General features: G+C 34.2%; 1 protein-coding gene and 1 non-coding gene across 2 annotated transcripts in view; one reads left to right on the forward strand and one right to left on the reverse strand.

The window, feature by feature from the left end:
- The window catches only part of Cps1 (carbamoyl-phosphate synthase 1), a 112,599-nt gene that overhangs the window by 53,466 nt on the left and 38,007 nt on the right, over positions 1-21,126 (reverse strand). Inside the window, exons 15-21 of the mRNA XM_076865932.2 lie at positions 20,322-20,479; positions 18,433-18,561; positions 15,277-15,421; positions 13,428-13,638; positions 11,798-11,996; positions 8,086-8,262; positions 4,602-4,720 (exon numbers count right to left, since the gene is read on the reverse strand). Coding sequence (XP_076722047.2) covers positions 4,602-4,720; positions 8,086-8,262; positions 11,798-11,996; positions 13,428-13,638; positions 15,277-15,421; positions 18,433-18,561; positions 20,322-20,479 — 1,138 coding nt within the window. The remainder of the gene's footprint in view (positions 1-4,601; positions 4,721-8,085; positions 8,263-11,797; positions 11,997-13,427; positions 13,639-15,276; positions 15,422-18,432; positions 18,562-20,321; positions 20,480-21,126) is intronic.
- On the forward strand, positions 4,191-4,297 carry LOC143407670 (U6 spliceosomal RNA). Its single transcript, XR_013092411.1, has one exon. It is a non-coding gene; the product is annotated as a U6 spliceosomal RNA (small nuclear RNA).

The following is a 21,126-nucleotide window of genomic DNA, read 5'->3' on the forward strand; positions in this document are numbered from 1 at the left end:
TATAGGCACAGTTACATACTTAACATATCAAATATTAGAGGTTAAATATCAAATGTTCCAGGTTCTTGAGTCCTACTCAGATTTGATCTCAATTTTGTCATTTATTAGTATGTGATACAGAAGAAGCTGCTGAATTTATCAGTCATATTAAGAAATTGCAAACTTAATGCTGTGGAAATATTGAACAAAATAGTGTGGTTGACACAGTGCCTGATATAGTCCAAAAATTCAGTAATTATTATCTTATGCTTAGAAGATATTCAGAATTATTGAATTGAATCAAAACTCAAGTTCCTATATTAACAGAGTTCTAAATCCATCCTGTTGTTACTACAGAGAATAAGCTATATCAGGAGAACCTAGTTAATGAAGACATTTTAAACATGTATTTGATAAGTGATACCTGTACTGGGGTTTTTTTGCAAGACTGAGGTTAAGTCTATGTGGTAGTGGAGAAAAGGATTATAGGAAATATTTTTATAATTGTTAATATCTCAAAATTAGCATAGTTTTCTTTAAGTGAGTATTTTTGGAAATGTTATACAGGAGAAGCATAAGGTACAGAAGTCAAGGCTGGAAGGATGAGTGAGTACAGGAAAGACACACAGACTAGAGTTTGGACAGTTCAGCAGTGAAGACCAATGGATAGAGCTCATGTACATGTTGCAGTTTCACTAAAAATTCTGATAATCTTAATCTTTCTCAAGCTCCTTGCTGGATGATCTGTTAATGTGAAGTTAATACATCTTCAATAAACATTAACCATCTAAATTCCAGTGTATATGCATGAAAAACTGGAATCCTGCATGACACAATTCACACCAAGTTGAGTAAAGAGAAACTTCCGAACCTTAAAGAAGTCAACTGTAAATGTTATCATCCTGGTTGATTAATGCCACTATACTAGCTTATAAATTTGGGGGACTACCTAGAATGGTCAACTTGTCTAGCTTGCCTTTGGGCAGCAATAAACAATTTAAGAGGAAAATGAAAAAGTCAGTGAACTCAAGTGGGAAAGAGAATTATTTTTCCTGAAGCTGTCTGAATAATGATTATCCCCTAAATTTTAAAAATGGATATTGCTCTGAAGGTCTTATAAGGGTTGCCATTGCTAAGCTCCTGGACTGGAGACTACAAACTGAGTTCTGGTGTGGGTTCAGAGCCAGGATACTAAGTTAATTATAATATTGCCTACCTATCTTGATCAATCACCCTGAAGAAGATTGGGGTTTCATTATATGTTTATCTCCATCCTTCCAGATACTTGACTTCATTTTACTATAATTCCCACTTTTTTAAAAGCATAGAAATTAGTCATTTCCATAATGCCTACCTTGCAATAATCATTGTTTTATTTGTCCTATACCTATCTATGGACATTCACATATATTATAAATATGAGAGTATATTCATTTGGCAGTCAAATTCTAGACTTCATTTCAGATGATTATATGTAAATACAAGTCACAGATTGACCATCAGTGCAAGTGATATTCTCATCCTCTTCTGAAGAATGTTTATTGGATTTTAGAAGAACTTGACATGACTAACAATTGTAGAGTAAGAATTTTGGTTCATTAGCATAACAGAGTGCTATTAATCTTTTGATAATAGTCTTTGTATCACTAGTTTTCATTGCTTCCTTATAAAAATAGGTCTGGCATTAAAATTAGTGGCAATACTTCATAAAGAAATGATACATTTCAAAATAAATAAGTAAATGCAAATTATGACTGGTAAAATGAGTCCTCAAATGCATATATTTGAAGTCATGAAATAATCTTCATAATATAAGTGGTATTTTCATTATCAGGAGAAAAAAGGAAAAGTCTCAGGCACTCATCATGTGCCAGGACTGCTTTATAATTATAACATTTAAGATTTACAACAAAACTATATAAGTAGACATTAGCAGACAGGAAGTGAAGCAAGAGGAAGGAGGTAATGCATCCGTGACTCCACAGCAGGCAGGGACCTGCACAATGATCTGTCTGGCTCCATTGCCCCTTCCCCTTATAGGTACAAGGAAGGAACTGAACCAATATCTAGCATTCTATGCTCATCCTCTAACTTTCTTCTCTTCTCCCAGTGAGATCCCCATTGCCTATTTCCCCAGGGACCCGTGTGAAAAGTGCAAAAGGACATGGGCACCTTAATACAAGAGTGCCCAACTTTGTTTTCCTTTCAACTTCAGACCCCTATGTGCCACGGTAGGATTGAGACAGCTAGCCTCAGTGGCCATCCATTCTTTCCATTTACCTAACACTTCTAAATAGCAGTCATTATCATAATGCTATGTATGCACCAGTGACTCTCCAAAAAAAGAAAAAAAAATGAAAATGAAGTCAAGTATCTGTTAGATAATGAGTTCAGATATTAGGTTTACTAATGCCATGGATCATCTATTGACTTTCACTCCAAGTTATTGTCAGCTTTTGTTACATAATAGCATTTTAGCCTCCCTGAATCAAAACAAACTTACACAGCATGTAAATAATTTTTATAATCTTTTACATTATTAAAAGCTCCATATATAAAGTGTTTTAAATGTAGATCATTTTGAAGATACAAGAGAAAGGGCCTTTTTTACAAATAAATTTATGTCAGCAAATGGAAACCAAAAATGTCAAATTATCAGCTAATAAATGCAACAAATGTGGAAGTCAGAAAGATATTATAAGTGATCTATGACAGTGAACTGTTCTAATCCTCCAAGGACCTTTTTTACTATCAATATACATATTTGTGCTTAGTTAGTATCTCAACCTGCCTTCTAGACGTAACAAAAACTATTTAATTAAAACATTAAATTTGTCCAAAACTCAGAATATACATCAAGTGGAAATTAAATCACGATAACATCTGCTCTTTTCCACCCCAAGTCTCTTGCACTGTTACATCTGGCACTCTGTAAGTTTCTAGCACCCTCATGTGGTTTAATTGGAGTGATTTCATAGGCATTTGAAATCAGGTGCCTTAAATTGAACAGTAGAACAGGCTATAATTCAACATGGAAGTTCTGCTGGCAGCATAAACCAGAAAAGGAAAACTTAAGTCAGCAAAATTCTAAGATGAATGTATAGGCTCAATTCCTAACTTATTTGCTATATACTGCTCATTTTATGTGATCTCTAGAAAGGATGATTTACAGGCAACTATAGCTAGTTTCATCTCTGTCAGATAGGAATCCCCAATGTTCAAAATCAAGCATTTGACATGGTGAATTGTGGAATAAAGAAATACCTAATTTCGCTTAAAAGTAAAAGCAGGTGTTTTTATTTCTCAGATAGTGTATATCTCAATGAAGCCAATACAGCAACCCAACTATTTTTGTAGTTGCTAAATAGATGAGTCACCCAGGCTATCAGAACTTTCACTGTCCTCAACAACATTGTGACTAATTAAACTTTCTACATTTTCATAAATCATTTGAGAAAAATTCAAATGCAAAAAAAAAATTTTCCTTCTCTAAACATATCCCTAAACTGGTTCTTTTCAAAAAGAGATTATCTCAGAGATCTCTTAGAGGGGAGAAACTAAAGAAGACCATACTGTCTGTTCTTAATTTGGAAATGAATGCTCCTCTTATCAAAGATATATGTTTGAAACATATCCAAGATGTCATAAGCTTGAGATGCCCCAGCAAGCAGTCTTCCCATGAAAAAATTTAAAGTAGATTTTAAAGTACTGACATTATTAGAATATTCTCAACATGAAATAAAATTTTAAAATAATTGGTTATGAAGGAGATAAAAATGTAAATGAGGAAGAGGTAAGGAGTCTATCAACAGAAACTTGCATGTGGCTTATTTGTATGCTGAACTAGATATTCCACAGTTAAAAACATCAGTAGGATACCAGATGAAGACATTTTCTCATCAATATATAGCAAATGCATAAGTTGATATCAAAAAGTAAAAGTAGGGGCTGGGTTTGATATCAAAAAGTAAGAGTAGCTCAGTGTTAGCTCACTTGTCTAGCATGTGTGAGGCACTGGTTCAATTCTCAGCACCACATATGAATAAATGAATAAAATAAAGGTTCATCAACAACTAAAAAAGTATTTTAAAAAAGGAAATGTAGGCTTCATATCTTGAAAGAATTTATAAAAAGTAGGATTGATATTCATTTAATTGCTGATTAATAAAATTTAAATCTGCATAAGGTTTGGTAATTAAATAACACATTCAGTACTCACTTTGGCAGCATATATACTAAAATTGGAACGATATAGAGAAGATTAGCATGGCCCCTGCACAAGGATGGCACACAAATTCATGAAACATTCTATATTAATAAAAAAATAAATAACACATTCATACATGTAACTGATTTTTGTAAATTTAAAGGACCTAATAAAATCATCACTATATGTGCTAACAAGAGTGGAGGTAGAAAATGTCTAAAAATATTAACAGAAATCTTTCAAAAAATAATATCTGAAAATTTCCTACTTATCTTCTGGCTATGGCTATTATTTTCCAATGTCAGTACTACTTACCTCATTGAAGCAGAATTTTGGCCAAATGCTTAAGAGTAAGAAGACTATTTAGAAAATATACAGAAGCCCTGTGGAAGGAATCAGAGCAAGACTGGCTTACCTGTTGAGCCCTTTCAGTGTCTTTTGCATGTTTAAAATGTCACGCATCTTGTACAAAAACCACTTATCAATGGATGTGAGCTTTTCTATCTCATCAAGGGACATGTTGTCTTCCAAGGCCTGCCAGAAGGAGAAGATACACTTTCTTTGGCAAACATTTATAAATGTCTTATTTGGCTGGAAACAGAGAGCAAACCATTCCTGTCTGTGTTGTTTAGAGAGCCAGAGGCTAACCACCTAGATATGAAGCATGAAACTGACCTCATTGACATTCCTTCCAATAAACCTAAAGATGCTGCCAACTACATGTATGGAGAGCAGACAGAGCAGATGCCTGCCTTGAGCTGTTACAGTGGTGTGTGCTTAGGGCAGTCACCCTAACAAATTCTGGCTCCATATCCTCTTAATTTCGAATGGGTTACCAATTATGTATGTTCCAAGTTTGGTACAACTCTTTGGAATTAATAGAATCTCTTGATACTATAGTTAAATCAAATTGGTAAGAAAATCTGGAATTGATATAATGATTGTTTTGCTTGTGTTTATGATAGTTATATTCCAGCAAATAGCATATTTTTAAGCCCTCGTTCTAGATTCACACAAATATGCAAGAATCAGTGAGAATCCATGGGTTGGATCTGACTTGACATTATTTCTCTAGAACATTGCTTTGCAGAAGACTTCTAACAGAAAATTATTCTGAATCAGTTACTATGACTTTTGTGCTAAGACAAGCATTTTACAAAATCCTAACACTTTTTTTTGAACAATGTAGTAATAACTTAGGTTCTATAGGCAGCACAACCTTTTTCTCAAGTTCTCTTTAGAAATTTCTCAAAAGGAAAATTACAACTGTGTAATTAAGCAGAGTAGAAAATGCATCTGAAAGAAGAGATAAACTCTTAAAACCAAAACTTTTATATGCAAAAGCTGTCTATTGTTATTTTGTGCATGTAAAGATATACATGTGCATATGTATACACACCAAATATACCCAATGAAAAATAATAACCTTGTAATACTTCAAAACCACTTATTTTAGAATCATATTCTATATTTTTAAACCTCACTAGGAACTATATGTAACTACTACATATAGTAATGTTGCTATTATATTCAACCAAGGAAGTTTAGTTTCCTTAGACCTACTTATTTCTAGTATCAGAGACTATGATTCTAAGTGGTGAAATATATCATGACTCACAATTCTATTGACCAGAGTAAGATGACATCTAAGGGGAACACTCAAAGTCATGTTCATTTCCTAAGTTCATTTATGTCACTTTTATTTAACTTTTCCTGAAACTATAGTCAGAGTTCCCAGGACTACAATCTGTCCTATTTTCCAAGTGATTGAATGAATGATCAACACCATTATCAGGAGGGTAGAGCCTTAAGATTCTTATGCTTTTTGATAGATCATGAGATTGTCATCCAATCCTGAACACTGCAGGAGGACCTGGAATCCTGTTCTCACAGTCATTTTATTGTGAGAAAGAACACCTTCAAGTCACATCCACAATTTCCAATAGAAAGTAAAATCCCATCAGTCTTGGGACCTCACACACAGCAGTTTTGCCATGTTATGCTGCTGTAATGAAGTTCATATTGACTCCAGACACGTTCGAGGTTGCTTTACTGTTCTAAAAGTAAAAAAAAAAAAAAAAAAAAAAAAAAAGATGCCCTGAATTTTCCCAAAATCAAAAGAGGTGATGATCCAGTCATCCTGAAATAAGACTCTGCAAAAATCAGACCTCAGAGCAAGTTGCCCTTTTCTAAAATCATGAAAGCAAGCGAAGATTTACACACTTCCTTCATTCTTTTTCCCCTTCAGCTCTCCACAAACCTCACACTCTTTGTCAAAATCACCAAGTTCCTGGTTGCTGTGGAAATGAACAGTAATGATGACCTCTCACAAACAGAAACCAGTTCCTTCTCCTGGAACTCTGGCAGACAATAATTTATATCTCAGACACTGCACTTCTTGCTTGTACATAGGGTACTCTGTACAGGAACGAAACTCCACACATTTGCCCTGAATTCTCATCCTTTATAAGTCTGTTAGAAAAGAATGAGAGATTTGCTTGAGTTTTACAGCCTGACTGGGAACTTAGAAATGCTTCCCTTTTCCATCTGCCTCAAAGTGGCAGAAACATGATTGCTAGACTTAAAGGAAAAATCCATTTACTATCCTTTGCCTGAGTAAAAAAAAAAAAAAAAAAATACACACACACACACACACATGCATACACCCTCACATACAAGAATGTCACAGATTTATTTTTATATAAAAGATGAAAATAGGAACAATAAATGAAGGTGAGACGGCTTTTTAGAATAATCTCTTCTACCAGCACCCCAGAAAAATGCTAATTTTGAACCCCTAACACTGAAAAGTGCTCATCAAAAGATAATAGTATCTCTCAGAATTTCAATAGTACTTAAATATTCTGTGTGTAAAAACCATAAGATCGAGGAGAACACATATTAAATGCAATGAAGGAAGCATCCCTTCCTCTTCTTCCCTTCCCCTCCAGGACTCTCAACATATGGATATACCCATGAAGTGAGTTCAAAAATCATAAACAGCATTTTTCTGTTGCTACAAAGGCAAATTATCATAAAGTCGGATTTCCTCTTTAAAGGTAAAATTCATATTTTCATCAACTAATCCCACATGCACACACACACATAAAATGGTCAGCAGAGCTTTGGAGACGGAGTGTGGTTTGATACTGTTGAAGGATTAATGCCTGTGCTTCTTTAAATGTCAAAAAGCCATTCAGGGATTTCTGACCAGACAGATTCCAGCTGCCCAAGTCACCTTTTATAAAATCAGATGAGCTGAAACTCCAAAACTCTAAGCACAGTAAATATGAAAGGAGATTAATATGGCATTTAATTTGCATAAAAAGGAACTAGAGGATGGAAGTGAGAAATGTGGGGCTCTTTTGTTCTAAAAGTAACACCAATAAAATAATTACATGGAAAAGTCTATAATCATGGAGATTTTTTCATAGTCAGTTGTTGTAGTTGTTGTTGTTTCAACACAGAAAAAAAGCAAATAATTAGGATTATTCTAGAGACTCAGGTAGCAAATACTCAATGATAGCCTTGTATACATCTTCCTTTCTAAAATATGGTTTTACACATTTTCAAGGAATAAGTAATGAAGGTGATAGGAAAGGACAAGTCAATATTATCAAATCTACTTAAGAGCATAGCTCCTATATATACTAAAAGGAGGGGACATTTTATCTATGTGATAATCCTTTAAAACTGCAATGTGCCCTTAAGTCCAAGCTTAAAGTCAAATTAACAAAGCACTATTTTTCATTAATTACAGAGTATTTGATGAAATCCATGTAGGACTCCAGTCTTCCTCAGAAGTCTCTATTGAAGACAAGTAAAATTTTTCCCCATATCCATGAATTCCTGACCATATTCTAAAATCAAATAGCTCTGGACCCCTCCTAACATATTACCTTGGCGATGGCATAGATGCGAGTGCTGGATGGTTCTGCCAGCTCTCGTTTGAGATCCAGGTTCGATGGCCACTCTTTGTTCATTGGAAGACGAGAAGTGAAACCATCTACTGATGGGTGGCACATTCGTAAAGCCTTCTGGAAACTCTCCTCAAAGGTGCGACCAATAGCCATGACCTGCAATGCACATATGAGATATCATAATGAAGAAAAGAACAACTATTTTTTAATTCGTTACAGATATGGGTGCAGAATATTTTTCCCAAGAGGCTTAAGAATGAAAAATAAGTGAGAACACTGCTCAAATTTGGAGGCATTTTTTTTAGTTCCTCTTCCCCTTTCTCTACAGTTTAGGTGTAATGAGTCTTTAACATTAGGTCAGTCTTCTGTTAGAGAATTTAGCTGTGTTCATCTGTACCTGCTTTGAACCTACAGACCTTAAAATAAAGAATAAGTGGCCAGAGTATACAGACCGTTCCTCAATAAGTTCTTGCTTTTATGCCAATGTCCTTTCTGATAGAAAGCAAATAAAGAGAAAACAGACGTATTAAAGCAAAAACAGAACTATTTTTAAATGAGTGTTAGCATCCATGATGGGTTGGCTTTCTTAAAAGTATTAATATTAACAGAACCTTGAGAATCATAACAAATACTAATAGATTATGATTTTAAATATAGATGGAGCCTAAATTCTCCATGATAAATTCAATGTGTCTTTCCACAATCTTTACAACTAATAGTACACTAATCAATTAGAAAAAACACGTGGTGATTAAGTTTGAACAAGTTACAAGTTACACCTTGCAATCTACCCAGTAATTTTCATTGAATAAACACTGTTTTTGATACTTTCCATGGAATAATAGATTGCTATGCATTTTTGGACTTCAATTTAAAATAATAAAAGTCATAATGCTGCCTTCAGTAAATTTCCATGAGTCCTCAAATAGATTTGAATTCCCACTAATGTCAGCTTATGAATCATCAAATCAATTGTGTGACAAGATACATACTCAAAATACACTAAAGCAAAACAGATAAACTTCTCACACTGTTTCAAAATTTAATTAGAAATAAGGGAAGATTCATGATAACATGGATAAAAAAAGTGTTGGTTCAATTCAGATATCAAATTAGCAACTCATAATGATACCTTTAAAAATTAGACAATATATTTATACTCTGTATAGCCCAGGCATGGAAGCATAAAACCAAGAAAATATTTTTAAGGTATTTAATAAAATTTGAAGTATTATCCAGTTAAAATTTAGCCCTAAATAAACTAGTCCTACAAATAATTCTCTCTATATATTTATTATTCATATTCTAATTTGTACAAAATGGTGTATGTAATTCATTCAACAAGAAAGCATACCTATATAATAAAGGCATGTATAACTTTAACCTATTGCTCAAATTTTGTGCTTTTTAATACTTTATATTATTAAAATTTATTTATTTATTTATTTATTTATTTATTTTAAAGAGAGAGAGAGTGGGGAGGGAGAAAGAGAGAGAGAGAATTTTTTAATATTTATTTTTTAGTTCTCAGCGGACACAACATCTTTGTTTTGTATGTGGTGCTGAGGATCGAACCCGGGCCGCACACATGCCAGGCGAGCGCGCTACCGCTTGAGCCACATCCCCAGCCCAAAATTTATTTTTATTAAGTAAAAATTTCACCATTTTTCAGTAAAATAATTATCATGGCCTTCCTTGACATTGTTCTCCTACATTCTCACAGCACCTGTATGTACATACTATTTTTACTTTTATGACAGATTAATTCATATCATATTTGTTTCTGTTTATAAATTCTGAGCTTTCCAACTGCAGATAATGCATCACAATTATCTACAGTTTATTCACTGTTGTATCCTGTCAGTGTCTTGCTTGTGGTAAGAATTCAGGAAATGTTTGCTAACTGGAATTGAACTAAATGTGAGGTGTTAAATATTCACTGGCAACAAAACTTCCTCAGATAATAAGTCCCAAATGAAAACATTACAAAATTCACTCAAATTCTTTGGCCTGCAAATTTTACTGTGAACATTTATGAAAAAGAACATTTCCCAGGAAATGTAAACTAAATAACAGTTGTTTGTTTGACTGAAACACCACCAATGCAGTGTTTTCATTAAATTGGAATTCTAATTCTATTGGGCTTTGAGAAGCATGATAGGAAAAATAAGATTTAAAATTAATGTGGAGGTATAAAAACCACCATGTGGTGTTTTACAACTAGTAAGATATTTTAAAAGGTCAAGTTGTTCCTTATCTTTCATTATCTCAAAATCTTCCATTAATACCTTGAAAATTAAGAAAACCAAAATAGCAATAATTCTGTTTTTATGTATGAATATCATAGACCAATAAAATGCCTTTTTTTCCTTTCCCTAAATTGATGATAGATGTAAACTTTATTTCTTGTGATTAGTGGCATGTATTTCTGAATGGCTTTTCTGAGTTGAGGCTACACTTTGTGTTATGTAACAATGAATTCCTATATGGAAGTATATATCATAAATAATCATTGTTTCACACTCAAACCAGCTTAGATACCTAGACATAGATTGTATTTCCACATTGCACAACAGATGAGATAGACATAAAGTAAGATAGAGAGAAAGATAAAAATTTAAGCATATGGTTATTCAAAAACTCTCCTCCTATATAACATTTATAAATATAATTTAATCATGATTTCAAGGATGGATTACATTTGGGGGCTTTACTATAACTCTACCTTAAAAGACATCACTAAATACTTTACACATACTAATCCCAAACCTTAAAAGAACCCTACACCTTAGGTATTGTCATCTCCATTTCATGGATATGATCCTGAGCCTCAGAGTCTTGCCTGAGAGTCTCTAGCTACTAAGTGACAGCTTCAAGAGCTCCACCCAGTAGATTTGGTTTTAAGGTTCCTGCTTTATCCACTATGCCAAACCTCCTCCATGCAAAAGAGAGAAGGCCTTAGTTGGGGGAGGCAAGGGAGTAAATCTCAGAAGCAAGCATCTGAATTCCTTTCCTTCCTTTCACACAGAAGAGCACTGCATCTTTGATGACAGAATAATCAAACACTAACTTCAATTTCTAGTAGTCTAACACAGAACATTATGAAAATTTTTCTAAAGATACTAAAAGGTTAGAACTTTTTCATGTAATGAAAGGAACCTTAATATTCCACTATGCTCCTCTCCATTTAGAATGTTTGATCTGGAAGGTCCTTGAGACATCATTTGGTCCAACCCTCTGCTTTATAGATGTGTACAGTTGAGGTCCAAGGAGATAAAGATACTAATTCATAAGACTGGACTAAAGTCAAATTCTTAACCTCAGCTCAGAGATCTTATCAGTGCTCTTTGTTGTCTTATATGTCATTTAACTTTCTTGATTTGGTTATAAAATATATTGTAACTCTGTTTTATTTATATGAACATGCATACGCATGTTCATATAATATATACGCATGTTATATACCCAAAGGCATGGCTTGCCCCTTAATCCAGCAAAATGACCATGTAACAAATGTTTCATACTAAGATCAAAGAGAGAGATGCTCAACACTAAAGACACAACAAAATTACTATTTGTTCTCCAATCAAAAACCCAATCTCCAGACAACCTTAGGACTTTCAATGGTGTTAAGGATTTAACAAAATCACTGAGAACAAATACAAAATAGAGAAAAACACCAAGAACTCACCTCTCCTACACTTTTCATAGAGCTACCAATTCGGCTAGATGTTCCATGGAAACGGTCAAGATCCCAGCGAGGAATCTTGGTAACCATGTAATCCAGACTGGGTTCAAAGCAGGCTGACGTCTTCCCTGATACAACATTCTTAATTTCTGGAAGTGGGATTCCTAGGGCAATCTTTGCTGCAATGAATGCCAATGGATAGCTAAAAAGAGAGAGAGAAATTTTTTGAGGTTTTTTTTTCCTTTTATTTTTCTTTTGAACCATAGGTATTGAAAACAGCCCACAATATTAATTGATCTTTCTTTAAAATTCTGGTATTATTCCACTTTAGTGCATAAGGCTCTCCTGATTCTATGCTCTGCATAAATATTTAATAACCATTATTTAAAACAATGTAAGTCATGATAAAGTATAGAGGCGCTGCAGAATCCACTTTCTATGCCTTGCAGGCACTTCTACAGCTCCCAGCCTTCACCTCTTCAACCCTAAATCAATAGCTTCCTTGATAAATAAGGTTTGACTTCCACTTGTGTTTAACCTCCACTCAGATGAGAATCTGCAAATGTTATTTTGAAAACAGTATCATACTTACCTGTAGGTAAGAAGACAGTATAGTTAGCTGGTACTAATAAGAACTCTAATGGTAAGGAAAATGGAGGAATTACAAGTTTGGATCCTAGCTCTGCCTCTGGGAACTCAACTATCTTCATCTGTAATGTCAGTTTTTGGTTATTTTTATTTGAGAATATAATTCATGAACTATAGAATTTAATATGAGTTCTTTATTACAAACAACCATCTAACAGATGAGACAAGTATTGTGCCCAAAGTCAAATAGTCAATGGAAGGTCCCAATGGGAACACAGGTCTTGTGACTCCTTGGCTTGTATACTTGGCTTGTATCACACCATGTAGCACTGTGTAGCTACATAAAAATTTATGGAAGTAAATATTTTTGTTCATTTAAGTTCTATATAATTAAAATGCCAGATGCTAAAGATATTAATAGAAACAAAAGGTTTAAATTAGCTTCACCTCCCAATTATGCTTGTTAGCAGTTGTTAAACAGAAGCAAATTAATTTTTTGGTTGCAACATTTACCTGTGGAAAAATCCTACATTGTCAAGTCTCCAGGAGATTTTTTTTAATTCATTCATTTATCATTAAATAATAGATAGCATTGTATGCTTTTATCATGTTCAACATTGCTAAAATCAAAACAATATGTATCAAAGGCCTGAGGTGAGCAAACTATAATTTTTATATTTTTTAATACTTGCTATAGGGCTATATACCTAAATAATCCAGTTGGACGCTAAAATTAAGGATCAGTGTGCACTTTGCAACAACATCTGCAAAGTGCAATTAAGAAACAGATTTTTCACAGCCTGTTTTGACCACCCAGATTTGATTAGTTTATGATTAGCCAGCAAACAAAGCCAGCTAGCAATACGTTTGCTTCAATCTGGCAGCAAGCTCATTAATAACCATGTCTTTAGGGTTCCATAAATGACTTGGAGCCAGCACACAGAAAGGAGGGATATTTATAAATGCAGCACAATCTTCCACTAGGAGTCCATTTTTCCATTTCCAAAAAATCTGCAAGAGGCATGGTCAATCATTCTGATCTTACCCAGTAGCCTTTGAGGCCAGGGCAGAGCTCCGAGACAGTCTGGCATTCACTTCGATGATGCAGTATTCCATTGAGGTAGGATGAAGGGCAAACTGAATGTTGCATTCACCCACAATGCCCAAGTGGCGAACAACATTGATTGAAGTACGCCTCAGCATCTGAAACTCTGCATTGGAGAGTGTCTGGGCAGGGGCCACAACAACAGAATCACCTGTAAACCCAAGCAGCACGCATTATCTGGTGTTATATTTTAATAGCCAACTTCAGAGACTTAGCAAGCCACTTAAATGATGAAAGACACAGATTTGTTGGGAAAATAATTATCGTGTGTTTGTGTGTGTGTGTGTGTGTGTGTGTGTGTGTGTGTGTGTGTTAGAGAGAGAGAGATCAGGTATTCCTTCTGATTCTTGTTTTGTCCATATTATTCTGACATATTCCTATATTTTTCTCTTGTGATCCTGGGGATCAAACCCAGGGCTTTGCACATGTTAGGCAAGTGCTGTACTCTGAGCTAAACCCCAGCACTCTGATACATTACTTATAGAGACCCTACTAACCTTGCCCAACTCATCTAGCTATCAAAGCTTTAATCATCGACTTATTGGATTGACATTAGCTTTTTCAACTTACCTTCTCTTCATTCATCTCAAATTGTCTCTCAAGTTTTTCTTTCTATAGAATATTATCTCTCTTTTATCCAGCCTGACTCATCCATCTATCTTTTGTATGTCATTCCTTTTCATTCTCAGTGCTCTCCAATCATAGCCCTTGTGTCTTCCATCTCACCGTCCTTGGTCTCCATTCCTTCTGCCCACAAATATGCTCAGAGGTCCTCTGCTTAAGCAAGCCCATCTCCCAATATCAACCAGACACACAGACTTGTCTCATTCTTTATATGACCAAACTTTTTGAAAGTTTGCCAATTCTCCTTATCCCTCATTATGATATAATTCCTTACCATATGGCTCTCAAAACTAACTTTGCATTGAAATTGCCTTCTTGGACATCTAAACACCCAAATTAAATCTTCATTATTGACCTCATACATCATTTGACACTGCCAAAAAACAAAGCTCTTTTATAAAACTAAGTACTTACCTTGGCTTATTAGATAAAATTCTACCCTCATTTCTTCCTAACTCTTCATTTCTCTCCTTTGTTTTCAATACTCATCCTTTTTCTCCGCCCTATAAATCTAAGTGTTTCCCACAGTTCAAAGTTGACTCTATCTCTCCTCTTTCTGTAACTATGCCCTTGAATACTGTGTCTCCAACTTACTTCCTTTGAACCAAATGACTTCCAATGATCTTATACTAACTTTTTTCTTTCTGTGCTCTTGAGTTCCATTTCACATTCTCAACTCCCCTCTCAAAAGTTCCACCCACATCTCAAATTTAGCATTTCTAAAATCTAAGTCATCATCTTTGCCCTCTTGTCTAACTAGTTTAGCTTGCTAAGAAAGCTATTTTTGTTACTTGAGTCTATTTTCTCAATCACTTGGTGACTAACACCACAATCTGGTTTAAACCTTCTCAACCTCTCTCTTTACCTGTCAACACTAAATTGTATAGATTTTACCTCCAGTTCATTGCTTATATTTGGTTCTGTTCACAAATGAAATCAGGATAGTTTTTTTCTGCCCTACTTCAGAGGGATTTTATGAAGGTCAAATTAAATGTGACAATATTTGCAATACTATAAGATATTGTACATATGTTAAGTGTCATCATTAGTCTGTCAGCTAGGAATAGTAATTTAGAGAAAAGAAAAGAACTTCATGAAGACTTCTAGGGCCATCAAAGTCAGGAGCTAAAAGCATTACTATAATTCTTGAAGATTCTCTGCCTACCTGTATGAACGCCCATGGCATCAACATTTTCCATGTTACAGACAGTAACACAATTGTCATCAGCATCTCGGACCACTTCATACTCTATTTCTTTCCAACCCGTCACTGACCTTTCCACCAGAATCTGGTTGGTCATAGCAAATGCCTGGAAATTGGCGACACAAGTACCAAAGAGTAAGGAAAGGCACCGGTTTAACAAGGATTTTTAGCAAAATGCTCTGACCTAAATCCTGGTCAGGCCTGAAGTCTCAAACACAGTCTCCATATTCCACCACACTCCAGACGGCATAGTGTGTCAGAAAATCAGTGAGACCAGGAATAGCATCCTGCAGTGAATGTGCTTGATTTACATTATTGAGGCTTGCCATTCAAAGTGCTGATATGACATTAAATCAAACTAATTTAGGAAAAAGAGAAAATAATTGAGCAATCAGGCAGAGGGAAATGAAATTATTTCAGCAGCTAAGCTTCTGTGAAGCCAGAAAATGTGATAAGTACAAATAAATGTGGAAAAATAAGTCTAAAGACTCTGGCTTTCTCTAAAATAGCTGAGGATGCTTTGTACAGTGACACACACAATAAAAGTTAGTTGATGTTGATGAGGGGGAGAAAGGAGATGATGATGGTTGTAGACAGTTAGGCAAGATGGCATAGGAAACTTGGGAATTAGAAGAATCATATGCAGCTATTATTATGGCTAATCACTGCTTAAGTGCTTAAATACTTGGAGTCGTATATCATGCATGCCTGATTAGACAGAAATGAATTAGTATAATTATCACTTCATATTTACTGAGTACCCACAGTTGGTAGAATATTGAACCCAAAATATGAAAGAGGCAATCTCTGACCTTAGGACATATAGTGACTGATAATATAAGAGAGAAATGTCCCTTTTTCTGCTAATATATATGATTTAGGAAGGCATGAAAGGGAAGGTACTTTGAATTTTTTTTCAAAATTATTAGTAGGTTGTATAATAACATGATAACTCAATTTAAAATTTTTCATAGTGTATATCAAACCTATTCTTTTTTTAACAACAGTCATTGCTACAGGATGTAGCTCATGCTACTGAAAATGTGAGGTTTGTCCTCATAGCTGCCCATGATGAGGTTCTCAAAGTGGTCAGGCCACTCTGTAGCCATTGTTAACAATTTAATAATGATTGATTTGCCATTTGGATTGCCTTTAAAAAGAAGAAATATAGAAAACAAAGGGTATGAATTTAGGAAAGCTTTATGCATTCTAATGAAGTAGAATGGATATTTGGATACAAAGAAAATTGAGATGATTTTCACCTGTTTCCTCTGTTTTCTTTAAGTTTCAGATTTTATACAAAATGTTAACTTAGGGACCTAAATGTGTTAATGAAGATCCTAGTTGTACTAAGTATAACCTCAAAAATATAAGGAGGTGACTTAGGATGTAAAGTTATGATTAATTAATTTCAAGGTAAAAGTCAGGTTTTCAACAAGGAAGCTCATTCAACAAGCTAGTGATTATTTTAGCAGAATGAAAATCATTGAAAACTCTCTCATTCCAAAATTGCCTTATCTTCTGCATAAAAATCTTTGGAACTTAGAATGGTTTTTCATAAGTGAAAAATATATTTTGATAGAGAATAAGTATGTATTGCCACTATTGACAGTAATGATGAGATTGCTAATATTAAAAACATTTGGAACATCTGATAGGCTATAGAAAATTAATTTTTATATATCCACATAAATGTTTTTGCTTTAAATATATGATTCAGAACAAGAACTATTTATATGATTGTTTTCCTCTTTTTTTTTTTTTTTTATCAGTGATTGAACTCAGGCACCTTACCACTGAGCCACATCCCCAGCCCTTTTTATCTTTTGTTTCCAGACAAAGTCTTTCTCAGTTGCTGAGAACCTCGAAAAATTGCTAAAGCTAGCATTGAACTTGCCATCCTCCTGCTTCAGCCTCCTGAGCCACTAGGATTATACGTATGCACCACCACACCCAGCTTTTTTGTTGTGGTGGTGATAATTTTGGTAACATTAGAAAAACTAAATCCAAGTTGCAGATTTATAAGTCTGTCATTAGTGTCATTTAAATATATTTAATTTTATTTATCTGTACTCAACATATACCATCAATAATTAATTCAAGGGTCTCATTTTGCTTCAATACCAAAAGAAAGTAATGATTAAGCTATAAATTGTTATAGAGCTATTCTCTAAGCACTCCCTAAAATAGTCCTCACGATAATCCTGCCAGACTCGCCTCCACACTGCCATGTAAGTCACACAAGCTTCTCGGCTGCCATGTGTTCATTCATTCAAAGTAATTATTGGGCTCCCAGAATTGCCAGACACTGTCCTGTGGAAATATTATATGGGAAGAATTCTGGAGCAATGTTTCGTGTATTAATTTCTGGATTTCTTTTGTTGTGGTTTATTTCTTGAGCATATCTTAAGTTTATCAAGATATTTTCTTTAATACTCAAAAAGTGTTTGTCAATATATTGAAGTGATTTTGAGAGAAAATAAATTATAAATGATTAATTCTCAATTTTGATTTTATGTGTGTATAGTAAGTGACAAAATCTGCTCATTTATTAAATTGAGAGATTTACAGTATATAGAGTTAATCATCTGAATTTTAGGTAAACTATGCAAAGGACTTTGCTTCACTTACTGGATATGTGAATTCACGTCACATTATTTTAAAAAATCATGGTAAAATGAGGCATTATATTTTGATTTTTTTCTTAATCACTAAAAATATTTTAGTATTACAAATACTAATGAGTTGTATTAAGATATAGTTGGATTAATTTCCAATCACTGAAGACTTTAAACTATAAAATAAAGACAGATCTTTAGGCAGAGTGACCATTGGTTTACCTAGAGCCTTAGGAACTCTCAATGTGTCCTGGCATAAATATGTGCACTTCTGTTCCCTCTCAGAGTGTGGTCTTTTCAACCACACTTTTAGAGAATATGATAGTGATTTAGAAATTTTTTAAAAAGGGTCAGTTCTCATTGCATAACTTTCTCCAGTGGAAAGGGACTATCAATAACCAGTTCATTTTTTGTTTTGATTTTGTTTTGTTTTGTTTTGGATTTTTTTTTTCTTTTTCTTCTTTTGGTTGGTAAGAATGCCATCTATGAAAATACCTACCTTTGTGCTAAGGTCCAGTAAGGTTTCCTTATTAGGACAGATGCCTGAGCCTAAGCCACCCAGTGCATAAGCAGAACGAATCATCACGGGGTAGCCAATGGTGTCTGCTGCCTTCAGGGCATCCTCAATCTATAAACAAGAAAAAGAACACCAAACTTGAAAAGATACCACACTCTCACAAAAAAAAAAAAAAGAAGAAGAAGAAGAAACACATCAAGAGCCTGGCAATTTAGGTGAATCAATTGATCTGGGGTACATGAGTATGGAAAGGTTCTATTATTCCCTCATCTCCTTCTGAAAATATAAGTTGCAATGCAAATGTTAAGTGAATTTATAGAATTCTAGGAGACTTCATATGTGTGTGTGTGTGTGCGTGCGTGCGTGCGTGTGCACATTCCATTCTAAAATGTTTATTCCATTCAAAAAAAATATTTTAAATCCAATCCTATTTTAAAGGCATTTGCACATAAATGATGTAAGACTGATGTCAGGAAGAAGGGAAAATCACTTCAGTATTGCTAGTTTGTATGGTTGTTAGTTTCAGCTGAGGAGATTGAGATGCCTTGGCACTCAACCACTAATAAACCACTTCATCTATGGCCTTGTGTTTCTCTTTACACACACACACACACACACACACACACACATAAAATCTTCACTTTTTCTGATAAATCATATTTTGTTCTCTAAAAATAAAACAATGGCCAAATAATCATCATTCATTTGAAACTGGGAAAACATGTTGAATTATTGAAATCTTAAATTTTGTGTTTAAATGAAACAAGGTTTTCTACTGCTGAAGCTAAATTGGTATTACTCCACAATAAGCCATTAAGAACACTGTATAGAAAGAGATTTTTCATTTTTCAAGTTCAGTCTGAGAGTAGTCCCAGAAGCTTGGATTTTTTTTAACTTACAGAATACAACATATGGTGGTTATATTTTTCTGTCATGGAATATTATTACACTACCAATGGGAATGTAATTACACCTTTCCCATATGCCTGTTTCTCATCCTGGGGAAGCAAGGACATAATTATATCTGGCAATGGAAGAATAAATGTATGGCAATAGCTTCCCAAAGTGTTCAGAAGAGCTTTCCTGGGATTATTCCTGATTGACAGTACTTGGTAGCATTCTTTTCTGAAACACACATACCCAACTTTAGTTTTCCCAGTTGTGCCTGCCTTATCCCTAAGAATTTGCTTATTTCTACATGGGAAAGTTACATTGAAAACTTCCTCTAGCACCTCCACTTCATGTAACATGTGTCCAAAATCAAAAATAAAGTTTAGGACAAAAACGGATGAACAGCTAATTGATTATTTCCTGGTAACTGGTAAAACCCTATTGATAGGCATAGCATACAATAAAAAATGAGTAATAGAAAAATCAAAACCATTCTCTTTAAATATCTAAGATACAAATTTCTCAGTCATGAGTCTTACTGACTAGAGACATTTCATTCTAAAACTTTTATTCCATTCAAAAAAAATACTTTAAATTCAATCCCATTTTCAGGGCATTTGCAATAAATGATGTATGACTGATGTCAAGAAGAAAGGAAAATCACTTCAGTATTGCCAGTCTGTATGGTTCTTAGTTTCAGTTGAGGAGATTGAGATGCCTTGACTCTCAACCACTGATAAACCACTTCATCTCTGGCCTTGTGTTTCTCTTTACATAAAATAAAATATTTATACCTATCCCTAATATTCAACATTGAATGCTTCCAGTAATATACAATGTCTCTGAAATACTAATACATTTCTGGAAGAAAATACATGCAAGTATAAGAACTTTAACTGTTATTACTACACATGACAAATCATTCTCCCTACAACCCAAAATAAATAATGCCTGTTTCCCCAGACAGAAAGATTCCTTACTGATTCCACTGCAAAACTTGGAGCAATTTTCTCATTAATCTCATTTAGCTTGTCTGAGAATAGCTGTCTGTCTTCTGTGGCCATAATGGATTCAACCGAAGTTCCAAGGACTTTCACTCCATATTCCTTGAGCACACCTCTCTTGAATAGTTCCACTCCTACAGGAGAATCAATTATGTTTAGTTTCTATAATCTCATACGCTGTGTCTCCTTTAACTGATACCTGAACACAATATCCTTAAAAAGAAATCTTAAAATTAATTCCAAAATCTTAAAATTAAACCCAAGCAGTCACTGCAGTCCACAATATAATTGCATTTAGAGAAAAAGTTTGAAATAAAATTTCTGATGCTGATATTGCTTATGCCACTACCATCCTTCACATTAATTTTAGTGTCCTTATTAACATAAATAATAGAAGTACACTAAGCCTTAAGACTTCAGAATATTCCCATTCCTTCAAAGGTATATTTAGATAATGAGATTCTGTTACTTAAATAATCTCACAAATATGGGTTTCTATCTAGGTTGAAAATATCATCAAAACTGTTTTTATTTCTTTTACTTTGCCATCTAATTTTGGATAAGTCTTTTATGTTTGACATACAAATATATTCCCAATTGTTCACCCCAACTTCATTAGAGATCTTCATTCATGATCTAGCTGCAAAGATTTGAAGCACCCTAAAGAGACTAAGTAGTAAACTCAGCTGATGCCTGAAGAATGGTAGGAGCTGATCTATCTCACCATGAACATATATGTAAAAGTCAGATGTTTCAGGAACAGGTACAGAAGAGCACTTAT

The sequence above is a fragment of the Callospermophilus lateralis genome, chromosome 9, assembly GCF_048772815.1.
Source record: "Callospermophilus lateralis isolate mCalLat2 chromosome 9, mCalLat2.hap1, whole genome shotgun sequence".
NCBI classification, from domain to species: Eukaryota; Metazoa; Chordata; class Mammalia; order Rodentia; family Sciuridae; genus Callospermophilus; species Callospermophilus lateralis.